This window comes from Tachypleus tridentatus, chromosome 4 (assembly GCF_004210375.1).
Source record: "Tachypleus tridentatus isolate NWPU-2018 chromosome 4, ASM421037v1, whole genome shotgun sequence".
Classification (NCBI taxonomy): Eukaryota; Metazoa; Arthropoda; class Merostomata; order Xiphosura; family Limulidae; genus Tachypleus; species Tachypleus tridentatus.
Genome location: NC_134828.1, coordinates 27,004,928 through 27,028,601, shown reverse-complemented (window position 1 = coordinate 27,028,601; position 23,674 = coordinate 27,004,928). Strand labels below are relative to the sequence as shown.

The window sequence follows — 23,674 nt, the reverse complement described above, 5'->3', positions numbered from 1 at the left end:
ACAGGTAGCTGTTTACTATGTACGACAAACACTGGGTAACATACAAGTAGCTGTTTACTCTGTACGTCAAACACTGGGTAACATACAAGTAGCTGTTTACTCTGTACGACAAACACTGGCTCTAACGTACAGATTTCCATTGCCCTGATCGTGTTTTTTTTTTTTTCTTTATTATAAATTTAAGTATGTTTTATATTACAGACAAGGAACACCAATGCTTTACTATTTGTCATTAGTCCTAGTATGGTGTATGGGTGGTGTTGGATCCATAGATTCAGGTAAGAATAAACTCTCTCAACAAATTATTAAAATAACACACACACACATTTAAGTAAAAGGGTATATATTGTAAAACTTGTTATTGTTATTAATCATTTAAGATAAAGACACATTGACCTACATAAGAATGATAAATATCCCGTGTATTTTCACCTTGAAGTTTTATCTATAATTAAAACTACTTCCACGAGTTAATCAATATAATATTCAAAATAGTTTTATGGTTACTAAAAAAATAATTTCATGAAATAATATAGTACATTTTCACAAGAATAACGAAACTGAGATGTTTGAAACAAGCACTTTTTGTAAAGTGTGATATTTTGCCATAATAAACTTATTATTATGTTTATTAACTGGAGATAGACAATTGCTTTCATTTTCGATAAGATATATATAATTTATGCTTTTTAGTTCTCCAGCGTATACTCGTTTTTAACAAATAAAAGATAACATATAAATAACAGTTTATGAAAAATATTTTCATAAAAGCTACATTTAAAAATAAACAAATCACATTATCAAATGCGCAAGCCTAAAACTTTAAATGTATCTAAAATCATTGAAATAAGGTAAAGAAATCCGATAAAAGTGTCCTTCCATGCAATAAACCACTTTATTATGTACGTTGTAAAGGTTATATGATTTAGATTAAATAGAATCTTAAAAGGGGAAAAAACTATCCTTCATTAAGTATAGATTCAACAGTTAGGCTTAACTGAGATTCTTGTAATAATATGACCCCCAATGAAAAAAAAAAACAAACAAAACTGTACATTGTTAGAGGAAGTAGTTTCGTTGTTCAACAGCAATAGTAAGTCTGTAGGCTTACAGCACTTTAAACTAACTTTCGATATTCATTGAAATCTGATCACATTTTGTTACGCTTAAAATGCTGACAACCACTGGCTATAGATTTCTCTAGATCAGTGGCGACGTGACAGTCTTATCGATCATTCTAGAATCCATGAGAAACATACCGCTAGTACATATACGGTTAGTCCCCCGTTGAGACAGCGGTAAGTCTACGGATTTACGACACTAAAATCAGGGGTTCGATTTCCCTCGATGGATACAGCAGATAGCCCGCTGTGGTTTTGCTATAGGAAACACACACACATATATAAACCGTTAACAGTCCGCATGCCGTGTAATTTCTTGATAGTATTTCTTTGTGTGTGCACTTTGATATTATTTTTCAATGTTATTTATTCATCACTATGACAACAAAACGTATTCTGTTACATTATTGGTAAAACATTACAGAATTCGTCAAAATACGTATTACGCGTATTTTGGAATAAAACTTTGGGAAACTTTGAGACAAATCATGGGCTCTGCACAGAGTTTGCACCGTTCGTGATGAAGAATTGAGATTGTGAACTAAAGGTAAGAAAAAGCCTTTGCTCTTTGGAAGTCCAATGATCTGGCTGTAGTCTAGAAACTACGGAGATGACTGTTATTTTTGCTCATGTAACGCGTACGCAACATTCGAAACAAAAAGGAAATTTCTTATATGAACTTTCAATCTGCTATAAGACTTTTTGTTCACGGACCTTATGTACTTGTACCTACTACACCAGAGATTCTTGATACAGTTTAATCTGATTCTGAATCTGATCAATATAAATGATGACAGGGGTTGTTTTCAATCTGAAACGTCTGGTAAACCACGACTTTTCATACAAAGTAAGCTTAATGATTTGGTGAGAGACTTGGACCTTCCAGATGAGTCTTCAGAGATTTTGGCGTCCAGACTTCGAGTTCAGAACTTACTTTCTACATGAACACCATTTTACAGAACTCATGAGAAAGAATTTATACCATACTTTTCGTAAGAAGATTCACCGGTTTATTGCAACAATATTGCAGAATTAATACCAACGTTAAGAGCTGCAGTCTATGTCCCAAGCGAGTGGCAACATTAATTCATCCAAAGGAAGTCTAAAAAGTGTTCTCCTTCACAATATATGCATCTGTTACTATTACTCATTCGTATCTATGTGGACAATTTCCAGCTCTATCAGAAGCAAAAGTTAAAGAAGGGGTTTTATGGGGGCCTCAGACTAGGAAATTTACAGTTCGAGATGACAATGAGGAAAGTTGAAACAATAGCATGGAATTGTCTTTAAAAATTTAACGACAATTTTTTTAGAAAACAACAAGAACCCAACTCACGAAACTATTGTCAATAACCTATCCGATAAATTCAAAGTTGGGTTATATATGAGCTTGAAAGTTCATTTTTCACATTCAGATATTAACTATTTACCTGAAAAGCTTGCCCCTCCCGTGACACAGCGGTATGTTTATAGACTTACACCACTAGAAACCGGGTTTCGATCGCCGTGGTAGGCAGAGTATAGATAGCACATTGTGTAGGTTTGAGCTTAATATTAAGCAGTCAATCAGTCAATACGAATATCTTGGTGCCGTCAGCGAAGGAGAATGGGAAAGGTTTCATGAGTACATCAGCTGAATGGAGAAGATGTATCAGAGAATGCGGAACATCATGATGATGTCTGGCTACTTCTGGTCATTGAAACGAGAAGTTTCGGATGTAATATGTTGAAAAAAGACCACAACACTTAGTTCTGAGACTAAAAGACGTAGATTTCACACACAACACATCACGATGAATGAAGATGCATATTAATTTGACATCAAATATTCTTCCATCTTCTTCACTTTGTTTTTATATTTGTTAACAAACTTAATAATAATATAAAATGAGTGCTCAATATGGCCAGATGGTTAAGGCGCTTGACTCGTAATCTAAGGATCGCGGGTTTTACCTCCCCGTCACACAAAATATGGTCGCCTTTTCAGCCGCGGGGACGATAATGTGACGGTCAATCCCATTATTCGTTGGTAAATGAGTAGCCTGAGAGTTGGCGATGGGTGGTGATGACTAGCTGCTTTCCCTCTAGTCTTACACTGCTAAATTAGTAAAGGCTACCGCAGAAATTCCTCGTATAGTTTTGTACAAAATTTAAAAAGAAACCAAACAAGCAACAGTTATCTTAGAAATCAGAATTATCCCGATGACATCATTAAAAAGGTTAAACTTGCCATATCCACTCTATCACAAGCTGACTTCTCCACTCTAATAACAAACCACATAGCGACAGAATTCTTTTAATCCTTACATACCATCTTTTAATCAGACAGATTAGCAGAATAGCCCAACACAACTTTACACACTAACAAGAAACAACCCACTTAACGACATGTTTACCACCACGTCTACCCTTAATTTATTTCAAACGTGAGGGAAATTTCAAAGACTTTCTAGTACATTCCAACTTGCAGACTGAAGTGTTTTCACACACACGAACGTTTAACGGAAGTCGTCTGTGTGGACGAACTATTTACATTACCTGATATTATATAACCAACTTATTGACTCTGTCCTGCTCTACCTTAACCTTTCACTAATAGACCGAATCACCTGTAGGTCAGAATTCATTACTTATTGTATTCGCTGTACTAGATGAATACAGTTCTATATTGGGGAACTATACGGATATTACTGTAAACATCTGACACCCTCGACCACTCAGTTCTCAAACACTTGAATTATCCGATCACAAGAGAACTGATGACATGAGTGTACTCGGTTTGTTACATGCCCCCTTCTAGAACAACAACTATGATCGCGAAAGCCTAGAACATAAACCTTATATTTAAAGTAGATCTTTTCGCACCACACGGAATTAATAAACGTTTTAATGTCAAGCGATTACAGCTTTCTTTAATATCTTTTTTTCTGTTCCTGTTAACTTGACACTGGAAAATGATATTTCCCTAATTATTAATATTATTATTATTAAATTAAAATTCTATTTTTTTTCGAATTTATGTTTGTTACTGATTATTATTATTATTAAATTAAAATTCTATTTTTTTCGAATTTATGTTTGTTACTGATTATTATTATTATTAAATTAAAATTCTATTTTTTTCGAATTTATGTTTGTTACTGATTATTATTAAATTAAAATTCTATTTTTTTCGAATTTATGTTTGTTACTGATTATTATTAAATTAAAATTCTATTTTTTTCGAATTTATGTTTGTTACTGATTATTATTATTATTAAATTAAAATTCTATTTTTTAATTTATGTTTGTTACTGTTTATTTTTATTATTCAATTAAAATTTTATTTTTAATTTATGTTTGTTACTGTTTATTTTTATTATTCAATTAAAATTTTATTTTTAATTTATGTTTGTTACTGTTTATTTTTATTATTCAATTAAAATTTTATTTTTTTAATTTATGTTTGTTACTGTTTGTTGTTATTATTATTCAATTAAAATTTTATTTTTTTAATTTATATTTGTTAATGATTATTATTATTATGGAATTAAAATTCTATTTTTTTCGAATTTATATTTGTTAATGATTATTATTATTATTATGGAATTAAAATTCTATTTTTTTCGAATTTATATTTGTTACTGATTATTATTATGGAATTGTTTGTTTGTTTGTTTGTTTTGGAATTTCGCACAAAGCTACTCGAGGGCTATCTGTGCTAGCCGTCCCTAATTTAGCAGTGTAAGACTAGAGGGAAGGCTGCTAGTCATCACCACCCACCGCCAACTCTTGGGCTACTCTTTTACTAACGAAAAGTGGGATTGACCGTCACATTATAACGCCCCCACGGCTGGGAGGGCGAGCATGTTTGGCGCGAACCCGCAACCCTCAGATTACGAAGCGCACGCCTTAACGCGCTATGCCATGCCAGGCCTATTATGGAATTAAAATTATATTTTTTCGAATTCATGTTTGTTACTTTTCTGAATCCTTTTAATTTATAAAATCCAATTTCTATAATTTCGTTATTTTCCGTTTTTACAACTCTTTATACAGTCACTTCAACAATATTTATTCTAACAATATGACGAGCTACACAGTTTAGAATCTCTATACATTTTCAACCTTCAACGATTTTATGTAACCCTTTTTGACATTTAACACTTGTTTATAATAACTGTCTAACAAAGAACTTTTACTCTCAACGCTGCAAATAACAATTGTTATAGATCTGTGTTTAACACTTTTTTAGCATCTTTTCATTCTTTAGCTAAAATAAGTGCTTATCTTACTAGTACCTAATAACAGTATTATAAGTAATTGTTCGCTTAATTAGTACTCAACAATGCCGCGTAAGCAATTATTAGCTCAATTAGTACCCAATAATAGCCGTTTAAAGTAATCATTCGCTTAATTAATACCCAACAACAGCCGTTTAAAGTAATCATTCGCTTAATTAATACCCAACAACAACCGTTTAAAGTAATCATTCGCTTAATTAATACCCAACAACAGCCGTTTAAAGTAATTGTTCGTTTAATTAGTACCTGCGTTGTCTAACAACTATTCTGATGAAACAAATAATTTCAATTCATTTAGAGCTATGTCCAAGTACAGAAGCTTTCCTATTGGCTATGAATGTGCAACTGGAGTCTACTTCCTATGTCCAGTATCATGGACAAAGCCTGACCGAATGTGTTGGGAAATGTTCACAAGACCCTAGGTGTCGCTCTGTGACATTCGTGAAGAACGTATCCGATACTCATTGCAACTTACTAGATGTAACTATGGCGACAGATCACGTCATACGAGAGGAACACTTGTCACCAGAAGTTGGAGTTTATTACTTCGAGAAAATGTGCCTGAGAGGTATATATGATAGTAATAAAGAGATTTGATTATAAAAAAAAATGAACTAACTGCTTGTCTGGTTCTTAAAAAACTTTGTTGAATCATTGGTTGATTTTTTAAAATCTTACTTAACGAACCATGTACTCTTTAACTCTAGTATTTAATATTATGATATGTGTTTTACGATATATTTTTTTAGATTATAAAAGGTATAACTCTTAAGATCACATTTTGTAAAGCCATTCTTTTCAAATATTTATTTTATTATATAATTTTAATATACTTTTATTAAAATTCTTTTATATTTCTGTCCTACAAAAATAGCAGTGTGTGAGCGACTGTTCGTAATTGAGTTGATTCAAGGGATGGAACTGATAGGCTATGACGACAAACGGTTTCTCAATATCTCCAGAGAACAGTGCATTGAAGAGTGTTTAGAGGAAACGGAATTCGTCTGTAGGTCTTTAGAATATGATGACGTCGCTGCTGAGTGTCGCCTCAGTCGCTATGATCGCTTCAATCGACATGAAAATTTCCGAAAATCTAACAAATCATCGGTTAGTTACTTCGATAACACTTGTGCTTATAAGCCAGGTATGTGCGATGCCTTGATGTTTCTGTACTATCGTTAAATGGTTTTCAAAATAAATTTCTAAGAGTTATTAATTCTTGTACCTTTGTCACAATAAGAGGAAACGTGGGACAAAAAAAAAGACAATTAATTTTGGCTCATTATGACTAAACTAATGATCTAATAGCTGATCCTTTGATTTTAATAAGTTCTTACTTAATATTTCATACTGGTGATAATTGTTGTTTAAGACGCATGATACTAGACTAGAAACAGACACCACTTGACCTTTATAGCAGACGATATTCGATCTTTAAAAAAAATTATAGCTCACTCTTTATAGCAGACGATACTTGACCTCTAAGATAGGTAAGCAATACGTAATCTATAAGACAAATATATCCGACCTTCAAGACAGACAATATTCGAGTTTTAAGTCAAATAATACAGACCTTTAAGAAAAACAAACGATGCTCAACCTTTAACCCTTCAACAGCAGGAATGTTTCAGGTAGCATCATCAATTGACTATGGCCGCCGTTTAAAGGTTAAAGCAGATGATATAAAGGAATGCTACACCCTGAGACTGATTTCTATGCATTTCATTGGTTGTTGTAGTTTAAACAGTCTCAGTTAATGAACAAGTTAGTTATCGAATCAAGTATCTTATTTTCGAAGTAACTTTGTATATTGTAATGATAAGTCCAATTAACGGGACACGCAGAAGACTCGCTTGTAGAGTGAAGGGAATTTAACCCTGATGGTAAGAAATGTATAAATAAACATTGCTTCGAGCAAAAAATACGGTAGAAGCGGTTGACAGCTCACTTCCTATTTAGAATGTATTAGCTTTCGCGGCAAATAAATAAAAGCTTGGAGCATTCACCTGGTGCGACAAACTATCCTTTTCATTGCCAGGGCTGCAGGTGCAAGTTGCTACTTGCCCTAGTCATAAACACACACAGCCTTGTTCCTCTGAAAACTTTGAGGGGAAAACCAGCGTGGTTGGATGTTTTATAAAATCAAAGTTAATATAAATCCTAAAGAAATCTTACTGACGCCATCAATCCAATTTCCATTTTAACCGAACTGATGTTAAGCTAGGTTTGTATAGGTCAATAACAGTTTTAATAGGTTATCCTTAGGTTAATTTGCATCTCCTCACCTAAATAAAAGAATAAAACATTAAAATAAATCGGAATTGTTCTTTATCGAAAAAGAACGAAAATACAAGATGGATATTCTAACTATTCTCTAGATTGATCTTTTTCAAGTTATTCGACTAAACGCGGATGAGGCTATTCATTATTTCTTTCTTAGTCCTAACTTCGTCGTAAAAGTAACCAAGAAGAGAAGACAAACTGTCGTGTTTTATGTGTGTTGTAAAACAGAATAACATACAATACTGAACCAGTTTCATACTAATAAATCTAGTATTGTACAATAAAAAGTCTTGCGAAATGTTTTTATGATTTCTTCATATTCTATATCTTGCAGCAACGAACTCTAACGCTGCAGAGATTATGTTGCTTGGCAACGTAGAGCATCCCCACAGTTTACTAGAGTATTACGGACTCACTGTGAGCGAATGTGGTAATTTGTGTCTTCGAAACGACTTGTTTCCTTGCCGTTCCTTTCTGTTTGGAAGAAAAAGCGGGCGACCATATTGCGGTCTGACGCATCAGAACAGAGCAGGATTTCTTCAAAACCCTGGAAGTTTCAAACCTTCGCAAGCTATTAACTATTATGAGCTTGCTCGGAACCTAGCTGGTCAGTATGTAACAACTTCATCAATTTCACCTAAACAGAGAAACATTAATTCATCGTATCTATGTCTTAAACACTTCTGTTTCACAAACCTTGACAACAGTTTTAAAATAAGTTACCTCCTATAGTATCATTTATAGTCTTATAAGTTATTAAGTCCCTAAAACCACCTACGTTTGTTTTGATATATATAATAATAAAGAAAGATCTCTTGGTTAGAAGATGAAACTTAGATAAGATAACTTAGTCCTATTTCATTCACAGCACTATCTTTGGTTAAATATTTTGGAATCTAAACTAAATAAAAAAAGAAAAGACCCCAAATGTTAACGAACACTTCACAATGTTCTCTCTGGTATTAAAGTATTAACTCCCTCGAAAATCGTGGATCTGCTCCTATATATATAGATTTAAAACACACATTTAATTGTATCAGACACACCTTTACTTGTCATCACAGATACACAACTTCAGTTTTGTTAAACAGAAACATACATAGATACACACCTGTAGCTGTCATGCATAGATACACACCTTTAGTTTTGTTAAACAGAGATACACACCTTTAGTTTTGTTAAACAGAGATGCACACCTGTAGCTGTCATACATAGATACACACCTTTAGTTTTGTTAAACAGAAACATACAGAGATACACACCTGTAGCTGTCATGCATAGATACACACCTTTAGTTTTGTTAAACAGAGATGCAACCTGTAGCTGTCATACATAGATACACACCTTTAGTTTTGTTAAACAGAAACATACAGAGATACACACCTGTAGCTGTCATGCATAGATACACACCTTTAGTTTTGTTAAACAGAGATGCACTGTAGTCATACATAGATACACACCTTTAGTTTTGTTAAACAGAGATGCACACCTGTAGCTGTCATACATAGATACACACCTTTAGTTTTGTTAAACAGAGATGCACACCTGTAGCTGTCATGCATAGATACACACCTTTAGTTTTGTTAAACAGAGATGCACACCTGTAGCTGTCATACATAGATACACACCTTTAGTTTTGTTAAACAGAGATACACACCTGTAGCTGTCATGCATAGATACACACCTTTAGTTTTGTTAAACAGAAACATACAGAGATACACACCTGTAGCTGTCATGCATAGATACACACCTTTAGTTTTGTTAAACAGAAACATACAGAGATACACACCTGTAGCTGTCATGCATAGAGTTTTGTTAAACAGAGATGCACACCTGTAGCTGTCATGCATAGATACACACCTTTAGTTTTGTTAAACAGAGATGCACACCTGTAGCTGTCATGCATAGATACACACCTTTAGTTTTGTTAAACAGAGATGCACACCTGTAGTTGTCATACATAGATACACACCTTTAGTTTTGTTAAACAGAGATGCACACCTGTAGCTGTCATACATAGATACACACCTTTAGTTTTGTTAAACATGCTACACTCCTTTAGTTGTGTTAAACATGTATATAGTTTTTGTGTGTTATTTTGACAAATAATATTTTTCTTCGTATCATTATTCCTGTTAAAATGTCTGTTGAAATTCTAGCCTGTGAAAAAGACGATGTCCATTTAGAGATGATCACTGGTGTCTACCTGGAGATTGACCCTTATAAAAAAACGACAGACCTTACCCCTCACCAGTGTCTCAAAATGTGTAGAAACGACATTAGGTGTCATTCTGTTAATATTAACTACCGCACGAGGACGTGCCACTTTAATGCTGATGGTTTGAACAGAGAATCAGAAAAGAATTTAAAGGAAAACAAACATTTCTATTTCTTCGAGAAAATCTGTTTACCGGGTTAGTGAATTTTTGGTAACATTTTTTTCGTACAAAATAACTTCACCATGTAGTGAATTCAAATTCGTATGTTATTAAAATGTTTGTAAAATTCGTCAAACAAATATTCGAAATTATAAACTTTGTCATTGTCTGAGTTTTCTGTTGTGAGACATGATCACTGGTTGGTAATTACTTTTAGTTATCATACGTCAAGTGTATAGCTGATTTTACGCGCGTGATTTAAAGTCTTTTTAACGTACCATACCTCATCTGAGGAGTCGAATCAGCTTGTTTCATAACCCTTACGCCTGTTTGCAAAACGATATATTATTAGCCTGGGATTGTCTGCGTACAGTGCGAGTTTTTATCTCGTTAATTTCGCGCTACTGCTTCTACACTTTTAAATATTAAATAACTTGGTATTCTTTTCTCTGATAATGGATCCATCAGGCAATGGCTGCCGAAGAGACTGGGCTTTTGAGCGTGTTCGGGGCAAGGAACTAGTCGATACCGACCAGCAGAAGGTCACGGTGGAGGCGAACACTCGCGAAGAATGTGAAGTGGCCTGTCTTCAGAGTCGGAGCTTCGCGTGCCGTTCAGCGGAATTTAACCACCAGCTCAGCGAATGTAGGATAAGTCCCCATAACAGGTTCTCTTCGCCAGAGGAGGGCGTTTCCCTCTCGAGCGCCCGATTTGTGGTTGACTACTTGGAAAATAATTGCATTAAAGGTGAAAATTGTGTGTGTTATTACAACAGAATGGTTTTAAAAAATCTATTAATAAAATATCAAACTATCCAAGAAGTTATTTTTTTTATAATACAGTTACGTTGTTCGCGCGATTTGGATTGTTAAGGAAGGTATTTTAAATTTTCAAATAATATATTGTTTTAAAATATGTTAAATCGAGATCTTCACGAATTTCCATAAAATCAGTTTCATGTTCATTGGTTTATTATCAAAACTAATGCAACACTGATTATAATAAACTGGAAAATAATTAAACTGCTCATAGTTTATTCACGCTTTTATTAAATAATCCTTAACATTGGAGTTCTCAAATGTTGAAGTCCAATATAAAACGTTTCAGATTTCATTTGCTTCGGTGTTAATTTCCTGCATGTATAGTAAACCTTTATTATAGAATTTTTATTTTATATAATTAATTTTCATTCTATGAAAACATTAATCTGGTTTGTTTTGTTGTTTTTCTCCCTTTTTTATCGTCTTAGAACCTCGTGGTTTCTGCAATTTAAAGGTGCACCGACAACAGATGGCGCTAGTAGCGGATAACATTAAGTTTGCTATGAGTATCGATGAATGCCAGCAGCAGTGTTTTCACAATGAGGAATTTGTATGCAGAACTTTCTCTTATGATCCCCTGGCTCACGCGTGTGCAATGAGTCATCATACTCTACAAACACCACCAGATGGCACTTTTGCTAGATCTAGTACAAACGATTTGGTAGAAATTTCTACCTGCTTTGACGGTAAGCAGTATTGCTACCACTATGTTTTTCGTTTAAAGAAATAAACTATCTGTATAGTTTTACCGCATTATATTAACAATGTTGTTTCCTATTCCTAAGTTTAAAAGACTGCATTCGCAGAAAACAAAATCGTTGTAATTAAATTATTTTTTTCACATTAATTTATAAGAATAACAAAGTAATAAAGTATTTTATAGAGAATAAAAACAAATCTCAGGTAAAATAATCTAAGCCTACTTTCTCCTTTCATGGGTACCTATTTATCTTAGCTTAAAACTAATCTTTTCATGATAAATGTTTTATACTCATAAATAATAGTTGTAAATTAAATAACCACAACAATGGACTGGTTGTTAGGGCGCTCGACTCTCGAATGGGGGGTTCGAATTTCCGTTATCTAACATCCTCTCCCTTTCGGCCGTGAGGGTGCTATAATGTGAAGACCAATCGCATTATTTGTTGGTGAAAGAATATTCCAATAGTTGGTGGTGGGCCGTGTTGAGTAGCTGCTTTCCCTCTTGTTTATCAATGCTAAACTGAGAACAGCTAACGCAGATAATAAATAGCCCTCGTGTAGCTTTGCGCGAAATTCAAACAGATTTTAACACTATACTCTAATTATAATGCTGGGAGAAATGGGTTTAGACCGAAACTTGACCATCCCAGACCAACAAAGACCTAAGACCCGATACCCACGAACGAAGGCTACTTAAATAATTGTGACGTCAGTTTTATTTCCGTCTAGGTATTCCTAGAATACGTATTCAAATAAAAATTAGACTTAGCTTTAGTTTTTTTACTTGGATTAGTTAAAGATTTTCCTCTCGATACGTTTTTGTTTGTTTCCGTCGAGTGCCCACTGTTCTGTAAAATTTCTACAAAACACTTGATTTTAGTAAGAAAATAATGAATTAATTCGGTTCGTTGAATAGGTAATCACTGTGCGACACATTATGATGAATTCTGATCAGATATATATATTATTTATACAATGTCGCAAATCCCTTTTGGTTAACAGTTTCATCTTGGAATATCGAAATTATTAACCCACCCCCTTAAGTGTTTTCTGTGTACAATGAGTCCTAGTATTTAGTGAAAAACCTTGTTGGCTGTAGATTTAGTAGATGCGGTGTTGTTGATATATATTGCATTCCTCTTTACAAACATAAGTTCTTATCATTTGGGCCTAACTCGACTATTTGGACGAATAGCTTCTTCAGTTACACCAGTTTTCACACATGGGCGTCAGGACTCTAGCCCCGATGTCCTTTAGTCGATACTCTCTACCTCAAACTTCCTCGTTCAAGAAGCACGTATATCACAATGAACATCACCTGCTAAGGTCAATGTATTGAAATTCGTCTGAGGAACTTTCTCGGAATGCATGACGCAATTAATGTATTTTTGTCAAAGAGTTTTCTTCTCTCTTATGTAAGAGAACTGGGATAAAATGTCAGAGCAATTGAACGTGACGAGATTATTTCTTATATAATTAATCTATAAAAGAATATAGTACTATAAGTGCTCAAGAGAGGCCGCAGTTATTGAATTGTACTCTCACGACCATAAATGTATTAATTTTTTTAAGTATCATTGTCCTCTTGTGTTCAAGCAAAGTTTTTATTTGTTTTTTTGAAATTAAGAAAAACGTTTATAAAACTGTTTATTTTTAGCGTGAGAAGACGATGGCTGTGATAACAAACTTAGATAACTATTAATGTCTAGGTTTTTGTATTGTTACTGTTTAAGATGAAATACTCGAAACAGCTTAAAGACGTTTATACTGTTATGAGGTCACTTTTATCAATGGAGAGTTATTTTAAATTATTTAGTGAATATAATTCAAAGTCCAATCCACATAACAATAATAAATGTTTCTACAAATTGAACACTTTCACACTCTAATAAGTTATTGTAAGCCTACGTTATAAAGACATTCAAATCTCTCGCTCGGTACAGGAATAATGTAAAATCAAATCAACTGAACTGCGAAGATAACCATGACAGCTTACACGTTGGTTGATTCACTCTATATATTCTGGAAAAATACACACTACATTTACTATCTAGTATGTATATATACTTTATAATATGTTAGAAACTTTCAAAGTTTCAGTATTTTAGGCCTAATTTACTAACCCTTTTCACAGGAAAGTTATCACAAAGACCCGCAATTCCATCTAGTAACACTTAAATTAGAACTTTAAAAATATAGCTTAAAACAATACATTTATTTCCAGCAAAGTGATCTAGGTATATATGGTGTAAAACCTAATATTAATGATAAATGTACTGAACGAAGGTTATAACGAAATGGATGTGGAGTGTATGGGGCTGACGTAATATAGTGACGAGATGCAGGTGGAGTATATGGGGGTGACGTAATATAGTGACGAGATGCAAGTGGGTTTATGGGGCTGACGTAATATAGTGACAAGACGCAAGTGGAGTGTATGGGGTTGACGTAATATAGTGACGAGACGCAGGTGAAGTGTATGGGGTTGACGTAATATAATGACGAGATGCAAGTAGAGTATATGGGGTTGATGTAATATAATGACGAGATGCAGGTGGAGTATATGGGGTGACGTAATATAGTGACGAGATGCAGGTGGAGTATATGGGGTGACGTAATATAGTGACGAGATGCAGGTGGAGTATATGGGGTGACATAATATAGTGACGAGATGCAAGTGGGTTTATGGGGCTGACGTAATGTAGTGACGAGATGCAGGTGGAGTGTATGGGACTGATGTAATATAATGACGATATGCATATGGAGTGTATGGGGCTGACGTAATACGAGGTCTGTTAAAAAAATACGCGGACTGACGTCATAAAACAAAATGTACTTCATTTGGAAGTTACAGGTCTGGGACCCCTTCAAAGTACTCTCCAACGCACACACTTATCCCAACGGTGTTTCCACTTGTTGAAACAGTCCTCGTACGCTTCTTTTGTAATGTCCTCCAGCTCCTTCGTCGCATTTGCCTTAATCTCGGGAATCGTCTCAAACCTTCTTCCTTTCAAGGGTCTTTTGAGTTTGGGGAACAACGAAAAAATCGCAATGAGCAAGGTCAGGTGAGTAGGGAGGGTGGGGAAGAACAGTGATCGAGTGTTTGGCCAAAAACTTACAAGTTCTGAGGGCTGAATTTCGCAGCAACGCGGTGCATCTTCAATTTTTCGGTCAACATCTCGTAACAAGATCCAACTGATATCCCACACTCTTCAGCAAGCTCCCTGACAGTCAGACGTCGATTTGTCCGCATCAGGGTGTTGATTTTGTCGACGTGTGGGTCGTCAGTTGACGTGGAAGGACGTCCAGGACGCTCATCATCTTCAATGGATTGTCGACCAGCCTTAAAACGTTCATGCCACTTGAAACATGCCGTACGCTTCATAGCAACATCACCGTAAGCCGTGTTAAGCATAGCAAAAGTTTCAGTCGCAGATTTACCAAGATTAACACAAAATTTCACAGCAAGTCGTTGCTTCTTCAGGCCATTCATTCTGAAATCCGCCAAACGAAAAAATCGCACTTCATTTAAAACCGCGTAGCTAATACACAAATGAAGATATCTGCAATCGGAAAATGGCGTCGTAATCAGCTGATCTGTGCGAACCTAGCGACACCAAGCGGATTCCCTGGAACCAACTGGAGCCGCGCAATTCAAACAGTCCGCGTATTTTTTGAACAGCCCTCGTATAGTGACGAGACGCAAGTGGAGTGTATGGGGCTGACGTAATATAGTGACGAGATGCAAGTGGGTTTGTGGGGCGTATGTAATATAGTGACGAGATGCAAATGGGTTGTGAAAGTTTATCGCTGTATTTACAGTAAATGTGATCTCGTGAAACCATGATGAAAATCACGAGACTATTCAATCGTTTTTCTCTTTTAGTGTTTGTCAACTGTGAGCCGAACATGATGAAAGTCAAGGTTGTAACAAATTCATTTTTTAATGGAAAGATCTACGCTAAAGAAAAACCCAAATCTTGTGTTCTTGATGTGAGCCAGAGCTTAGTGTTTACCTTACCGATTCTTCTGGCTGGATCCGATTGTGGAACTGTTAATGAGGTATGTTTTATATACAAATGTGGACCACAACTTAGAGTATAACCTACAGATCCTAATGGTTGGATCCAACTGTCGAACTGTCAGTGATGTATGTTTTATATAAAAAGTCCTACAACAAAAAAGCACCAGTCATTCAATAGAAATTATATTTTGTTTATTTTCAAGCCTATAGACCTTAGGTGATTAAAATAAGTAGCTGAAGAAAGCCCAGACCTAAAAAAATTCAAATATAACCTCAGTTGTGCCAGATTACTTACATCCGTACCCAGTAGTTCAATTAAGCTTAATCCATGATTTAGGGCAAAATTATATGGGGAATGTTAAGATGGTAAAGGGTATTAACTTTAAGCATTGCTGGTCGTGATCAGTAGAAAGTTGCTCGTTATTAAAATATTCACGTTCTCATGAGTGCACGAATAGAACATTAGGCCTAATGAGAGCCTAACGAAGTCATTCCTCTGATGGTTATATTTCTTCTAACCTTATTTTACAGAGACTTTCATATAATTATGATGAGAAAGCGATAATACAATCATTGTTTCTCAAACTATTTTAAGTTCATTTCCGCACCTACTTATGATATATATATATATATATCATTATGTGGTGAAAGATGAACCAATACCAGAAGCCTAACTGCGGGTAGCGATGGTTGAATGCCTTTAATGAAAATGAATAGAGTATATTATTCTTTGTCTTTTGGTGTTGAAAAGTTGGTTGCAGTTTAGATCGCATACATGATAGTTTATTAGATGGAGTTTTGGGCTAATAACTCATGAAAATTAATTATAAAAACGTGATTTGTAGTATAACAGGTATATATTATTATTATTAATGATTTCTGACGCTTTGCGAGTTTCTTATTAAGCATTATTTTAATAATAAAATGTTGAAATAAGATTTCAAACACTAATTTAAAATATATTTTTCATTATTTAACTAACTGCTTTAGATTTATGCAAAATAATAAAAAAAAAAGATATGGGTTTATTTGTTTCAGAGCAAAGCCACCTTTGGCTGTCGTGTGTTCACCGAGATAAATCGAAACCCGAATTTTAGCGTTATAAATTCGTGGACTTGTCGTTGTCCCACCGGGGGACATAGGTACGTCAACAGTATTAACCCTAGCTTGGTTAACAATTCCAAATCAATTCTGCAATCCTATAATGTCAACAGTGTTTCACCCGATTTTGCTGAAAGCATAGTCACGGGTGTTGTTTTTTTGTGATAAACATCAGGTTAGATTAAATATTTGTTTCATATTGCCCTTAATTGTACATAACAAATTTTTAATCAGGGATGTGGTATGTCGTTTGTCCAAACTTAACAATGAGAGACAAAATCCCACCAGAAAACTAGCTTCACATAAGTAAAGATCATCACAATTAACTATTCACGTTTTTACCACATAAACTCCAACACTAAAATACACCACTTTCTGTGTAGTTCCATCGCTCAAAACCTTTTACATTTAGCCCTGGAAAATAAACTTTGTTTCATCAAACTTATCAAGTGAATGAAACACAATAATTCTAATGCTTTTGTTCTCCAAATAACATGTGTTGATATTGTTGTCACACTCACTGTTCTTACTTTACGAATTTCATAAAGTTCTGCAAAATGATATTGGTCCTAAACCATAAAGGTACCAAACTTACAGTTATCTGGTACACGTATTATATTATATATTGTACGAATATGCCAAAACTCACCGTTGTCTGGTATACGTGACGTTACCATATCTTCTTCGAATGTAACAAATGTCACTACTGTCTCGTGCACAAGTGACATCATTATATTTCGTATGAACGTTCAACAGCTAACTGTTTCTGGTACTCATGTAACATTATTATATCTTGCATGAACGTGGCAAAGAAACAAACAAAACCCTGTTGTCTTGTAAACATGTGACTTTCAAATATGCCTGCAACCAAAGATATGTAAAATATAAATTTCTACAGTGAACATAATTATTGGAGAAAGCTTCTCACGTTATTTTTGTGTTCTTTACTTTTATAAAGGAAGAAGGAAAGTTTTCCAACGTTTTAGTCATACAGAGTAATGATTACGTAGTGACGTCACAGGACAAAGCAGTGGGTGTACAGTGTTCTTACGACGTGGGAAATAAAACTGGTGAAACTCAGATCAACGTAACGTAAGTAAATATTCATTTTACTTGACTTGAATGATTGGAATAGAGTATTGATTTATACTTTTTATTATTAAACTTAAAGGACTGTTTCAGAAACTGACTGATTTCAAATCTACAGGTCCAGGCCTCTTTTTCACTAAACGAATTATTAGTCCATACGATCAAGTCACTTTTCCCCTACACGAAATTGTTTTCCTTGCTACCTTACACAGGCTCAGCATGGCCAGGTGGTTAAAGCACTCGACTCGTAATCCGAAGGTCACGGGTTTGAATCCCTGTCACACCAAACATACTCGCCCTTTCAGCTGTGTGGGCGTGATAATGTAACAATCAATCCCACTTTTCGTTGGTAAAAGAGTAGCCCAAGAGTTAGCGGTGGGTGGTGATGACTAGCTGCCTTTCCCCTAGTCTCACACTGCTAAACTAGGGAGACTAGCACAGATAGCCCTCGAGTAGCTTTGCGCGAAATTCAAGAACAAACAAACAAAACGTCACATAATCAGGCCTCTTTCCCCAACACGAGGTTGTTTCCTGTGTTAACCTACGTAAGTTATGTATCTAGCTTCGTGAATGACATGCACTTCGCCATCCTTATACGTACTTTCACAACTGTGTCATCTTCAACAGTTCTGCGTCAGTTTTTATAACAGTGACTCAACTTTGTATATACTAGCGAGTCAGCTTCTACCTGGATTATACTTGGTTGTTGTTAAGCAAAAAGCTGCACAAATGGGGTAATGTGTTGGCAAAGTTGTTACTGCTTATTGTTTTCTTTCCTTCTTGGTGGCCAGAGCACTCACAATATCTGCGGATCGAGAGTTCGAATCCGGTCACTGAACATTCTCTAATTTAAGGACGGATAGTGCAAATAACTCACGAATAGTTTCACATGAAATTCAACAAACGAATTTGTTTTAATTTCTAACTTTAAAAGATTCCTGATTTCTTTATAGCCATATTATCCAGTTCTGGGGAGTGATTCAACTCTTATCTCAGTGTTAAAGAAATGTACATTCTTCCTAAAGCCAGGGAGTGTGTTAGCCAGTGAAGTTTAACAGTCATAGGTTACGTCGTTAGCCATAAAATAATGAAACAACATCAAAATGCGCCGCGCCAATCCCGGAACCTGAGGTCACAAGGTTAAAGGGTTATGCCTTGGCACTCCCTAAAACACGATCACCCATCCTAACAGGAGCCGAACCGGTATTAGATGATCATTAACCATGACGCTCGGTTGGTTGACTGTCATGGCAACCATTAAATTGACGTCACACATGAACAAACGTTTTCTTCATCTAAAACATCTCTAACTAGGCTTAAAACAACTGTGTTCGATTATTGAGTTCAGAGTTATGAGAAAGCAAAATTATTATTTTAGTTGCAAATTAATTTCTTTCGTAATTTTAGAATGAGTTACTTTCCATTATTGTTCGTATCTGGTATTTACTCTTAAATTAAAATAACATAACTAAAGTTATTTTAAATTCTATAACCACATTACTAAAAAAAGAAAACTTTCTTAAACGAATTATTTCAGTTCAAAGTTTACTTTAAAGATAAAATATAATCTAAACATACTAGTGTCTGTAGCAGATCACCGTGTAATAGAACACATCGTGTCAGCGAACATAACTACACTAGTTTGAATCACAAGATAAAACAACCCTCAAACATACAACTGTCTACAGCTGACCACTATCTAAAGTTCTAAATAAACATCCATTCACGTCATTGAACTTAATTACGCAAGACTGTTTGTTGTGTTTGTTTTGAATTTCGCGCAAAGCTACACGAGGGCTGTCTGCACTAGCCATCCCTAATTTACGAATGTAAGACTAGAGGGAAGGCAACTAGTCATCACTGCCCACCGTCAACTTTTGGGCTACTCTTTTACCAACGAATAGTGAGATTGACCGTTACATTATAACGCCCAAATGGCCGAAAGGGCGAGCATTTTTGATGTGACGGGGATTCGAATCTCAGTTTACTAGTCCAACGCCCTAACCACCTGGCTATGCCGGGCTATACACAAAACTGAATGACAAAATTAAACCGTCCAGCTGTTGGTGCTACTGTATAAAATCTGGACTCAAGTGACAGTCGTTTTTATTACAGGAACGTGACCTTGACCTCGCTATTACTCTGACCGAAATACATTACTTTCGGTTTACGTCAAAGGTGTACAGATAAGTTGAGCTTAAGACATACGAGATCATCTTTATAACTATATAGGCTGCCAGGAAATTATACTAACAAAACATACGTCGGTAAATTTGTTAACATAATGTCCGGACAATCTGTGATGTTTATTGGAAAGATAGGAGTGCTTCATGTAGTCTGTGGTAAGAACTATAAACGTGTATAGAACTGAGTTCTTGAAAACCAAATAAGAACGTTCTCAATATTACTGCTCTATACCTAATACTTGTTTCTAAAAGTTAAGTTTTTATTCAACTATACAGACACAGGGAGAATAAGAGTGACTCGTAAAACTCATACGGTTACATGTTTTAGTTTCGTTCTTGGAGGTTTTATATAATACAGCTTCTGAAATAAATATTATCTATGATTTAAAGTATTGTTAATAACAAGAGCTTCTGAATTAAATATCTTACTATCTATGATTTAAAGTATTGTTAATAACAAGAGCTTCTGAATTAAATATCTTACTATATATGATTTAAAGTATTGTTAATAACAAGAGCTTGTGAAATAAATATTATCTATGTTTTAAAATATTGTTAATAACAAGAGCTTCTGAAATAAATATTATCTATGATTTAAAGTATTGTTAATAACAAGAGCTTCTGAAATAAATATTATCTATGATTTAAAGTATTGTTAATAACAAGAGCTTCTGAATTAAATATCTTACTATCTATGATTTAAAGTATTGTTAATAACAAGAGCTTCTGAATTAAATATTATCTATGATTTAAAGTATTGTTAATAACAAGAGCTTCTGAAATAAATATTATCTATGATTTAAAGTATTGTTAATAACAAGAGCTTCTGAATTAAATATCTTACTATCTATGATTTAAAGTATTGTTAATAACAAGAGCTTCTGAATTAAATATCTTACTATCTATGATTTAAAGTATTGTTAATAACAAGAGCTTCTGAATTAAATATCTTACTATCTATGATTTAAAGTATTGTTAATAACAAGAGCTTCTGAATTAAATATCTTACTATCTATGATTTAAAATATTGTTAATAACAAGAGCTTGTGAATTAAATATCTTACTATCTATGATTTAAAGTATTGTTAATAACAAGAGCTTCTGAATTAAATATCTTACTATCTATGATTTAAAGTATTGTTAATAACAAGAGCTTGTGAATTAAATATCTTACTATCTATGATTTAAAGTATTGTTAATAACAAGAGCTTGAGAATTAAATATCTTACTATCTATGATTTAAAGTATTGTTAATAACAAGAGCTTCTGAATTAAATATCTTACTATCTATGATTTAAAGTATTGTTAATAACAAGAGCTTGAGAATTAAATATCTTACTATCTATGATTTAAAGTATTGTTAATAACAAGAGCTTGAGAATTAAATATCTTACTATCTATGATTTAAAGTATTGTTAATAACAAGAGCTTGTGAATTAAATATCTTACTATCTATGATTTAAAGTATTGTTAATAACAAGAGCTTGAGAATTAAATATCTTACTATCTATGATTTAAAGTATTGTTAATAACAAGAGCTTCTGAATTAAATATCTTACTATCTATGATTTAAAGTATTGTTAATAACAAGAGCTTGTGAATTAAATATCTTACTATCTATGATTTAAAGTATTGTTAATAACAAGAGCTTCTGAATTAAATATCTTACTATCTATGATTTAAAGTATTGTTAATAACAAGAGCTTGAGAATTAAATATCTTACTATCTATGATTTAAAGTATTGTTAATAACAAGAGCTTCTGAATTAAATATCTTACTATCTATGATTTAAAGTATTGTTAATAACAAGAGCTTGAGAATTAAATATCTTACTATCTATGATTTAAAGTATTGTTAATAACAAGAGCTTGAGAATTAAATATCTTACTATCTATGATTTAAAGTATTGTTAATAACAAGAGCTTGTGAATTAAATATCTTACTATCTATGATTTAAAGTATTGTTAATAACAAGAGCTTCTGAATTAAATATCTTACTATCTATGATTTAAAGTATTGTTAATAACAAGAGCTTGAGAATTAAATATCTTACTATCTATGATTTAAAGTATTGTTAATAACAAGAGCTTCTGAATTAAATATCTTACTATCTATGATTTAAAGTATTGTTAATAACAAGAGCTTCTGAATTAAATATCTTACTATCTATGATTTAAAGTATTGTTAATAACAAGAGCTTGTGAATTAAATATCTTACTATCTATGATTTAAAGTATTGTTAATAACAAGAGCTTGTGAATTAAATATCTTACTATCTATGATTTAAAGTATTGTTAATAACAAGAGCTTCTGAATTAAATATCTTACTATCTATGATTTAAAGTATTGTTAATAACAAGAGCTTGAGAATTAAATATCTTACTATCTATGATTTAAAGTATTGTTAATAACAAGAGCTTGAGAATTAAATATCTTACTATCTATGATTTAAAGTATTGTTAATAACAAGAGCTTGAGAATTAAATATCTTACTATCTATGATTTAAAGTATTGTTAATAACAAGAGCTTCTGAATTAAATATCTTACTATCTATGATTTAAAGTATTGTTAATAACAAGAGCTTGAGAATTAAATATCTTACTATCTATGATTTAAAGTATTGTTAATAACAAGAGCTTGAGAATTAAATATCTTACTATCTATGATTTAAAGTATTGTTAATAACAAGAGCTTCTGAATTAAATATCTTACTATCTATGATTTAAAGTATTGTTAATTACAAGAGCTTGTGAATTAAATATCTTACTATCTATGATTTAAAGTATTGTTAATAACAAGAGCTTCTGAATTAAATATCTTACTATCTATGATTTACAGTATTGTTAATAACAAGAGCTTGAGAATTAAATATCTTACTATCTATGATTTAAAGTATTGTTAATAACAAGAGCTTCTGAATTAAATATCTTACTATCTATGATTTAAAGTATTGTTAATAACAAGAGCTTGTGAATTAAATATCTTACTATCTATGATTTAAAGTATTGTTAATAACAAGAGCTTCTGAATTAAATATCTTACTATCTATGATTTAAAGTATTGTTAATAACAAGAGCTTGAGAATTAAATATCTTACTATCTATGATTTAAAGTATTGTTAATAACAAGAGCTTGAGAATTAAATATCTTACTATCTATGATTTAAAGTATTCTTAATAACAAGAGCTTGAGAATTAAATATCTTACTATCTATGATTTAAAGTATTGTTAATAACAAGAGCTTCTGAATTAAATATCTTACTATCTATGATTTAAAGTATTATTAATAACAAGAGCTTGAGAATTAAATATCTTACTATCTATGATTTAAAGTATTGTTAATAACAAGAGCTTGAGAATTAAATATCTTACTATCTATGATTTAAAGTATTGTTAATAACAAGAGCTTCTGAATTAAATATCTTACTATCTATGATTTAAAGTATTGTTAATTACAAGAGCTTGTGAATTAAATATCTTACTATCTATGATTTAAAGTATTGTTAATAACAAGAGCTTCTGAATTAAATATCTTACTATCTATGATTTAAAGTATTGTTAATAACAAGAGCTTGAGAATTAAATATCTTACTATCTATGATTTAAAGTATTGTTAATAACAAGAGCTTCTGAATTAAATATCTTACTATCTATGATTTAAAGTATTGTTAATAACAAGAGCTT

At 33.1% G+C, this 23,674-nt stretch overlaps 1 protein-coding gene across 1 annotated transcript in view; it reads left to right on the top strand.

Annotated features, from left to right (window-relative positions):
• The window catches only part of LOC143248732 (uncharacterized), a 40,937-nt gene that overhangs the window by 4,108 nt on the left and 13,155 nt on the right, over positions 1-23,674 (top strand). Inside the window, exons 2-10 of the mRNA XM_076497407.1 lie at positions 202-278; positions 5,703-5,972; positions 6,279-6,548; positions 8,022-8,294; positions 9,847-10,101; positions 10,534-10,812; positions 11,315-11,572; positions 15,475-15,650; positions 17,672-17,805. Coding sequence (XP_076353522.1) covers positions 215-278; positions 5,703-5,972; positions 6,279-6,548; positions 8,022-8,294; positions 9,847-10,101; positions 10,534-10,812; positions 11,315-11,572; positions 15,475-15,650; positions 17,672-17,805 — 1,979 coding nt within the window. The 5' untranslated portion in view covers positions 202-214. The remainder of the gene's footprint in view (positions 1-201; positions 279-5,702; positions 5,973-6,278; positions 6,549-8,021; positions 8,295-9,846; positions 10,102-10,533; positions 10,813-11,314; positions 11,573-15,474; positions 15,651-17,671; positions 17,806-23,674) is intronic.